At 38.6% G+C, this 526-nt stretch overlaps 1 protein-coding gene across 1 annotated transcript in view; it reads right to left on the bottom strand.

Annotated features, from left to right (window-relative positions):
* Positions 1-334: 334 nt before the first annotated feature.
* The window catches only part of HSPD1 (heat shock 60kDa protein 1 (chaperonin)), a 28,237-nt gene continuing 28,045 nt past the window's right edge, over positions 335-526 (bottom strand). The window contains exon 11 of the mRNA XM_011950015.1: positions 335-526. Coding sequence (XP_011805405.1) covers positions 335-526 — 192 coding nt within the window.

Below are 526 nucleotides of genomic sequence, written 5' to 3'. Positions count from 1 at the left end.
TGCCATTGCACTCCAGCCTGGGTAACAAGAACAAAACTCTGTCTCAAAAATGAAACAAAACCCTGTTCTGGGTATCTTGGAAAGTATTCTTACTGCCAGGCAGGAACAGGGTGTTCCAGATCCATCCTGATTTTTTCTGCCTCCAGGCATGGACTCAACTGCTACTCAAGGAATCCCCCTTCCTTTCAGTGGAGTATTAAATGAGAATTGTTGATGGGCACAAGTGCTACTGCTGTTGCTACTGTTATTAGACTATTTTTCTGGTGACAAAATCAAAGATTTGGGATGTGGGGATATTAACAAAATGAACAACAAAAGAATTTTTAGAAACTGTTCAACTATTTACCTTTGTTGGGTCAATAATTCCTTTGTCCACCATATTCACAAAATCTCCAGCCATAGCATCATAACCAACTTCTGAGGAACTTTGCATAATTTTCTCAACTATCAAAGATCCTTCAACACCTGCATTCTTAGCAATGGTCATTGCTGGAATTTTGAGTGTTCTTTTAATAATTTCTATACC

Source organism: Colobus angolensis, unplaced genomic scaffold (assembly GCF_000951035.1).
Source record: "Colobus angolensis palliatus isolate OR3802 unplaced genomic scaffold, Cang.pa_1.0 Scaffold30, whole genome shotgun sequence".
In the NCBI taxonomy this organism is placed as follows: domain Eukaryota; kingdom Metazoa; phylum Chordata; class Mammalia; order Primates; family Cercopithecidae; genus Colobus; species Colobus angolensis.
The sequence above is the reverse complement of the archived record's forward strand: the minus strand, read 5'-3'. Positions and strand labels throughout refer to the sequence as shown.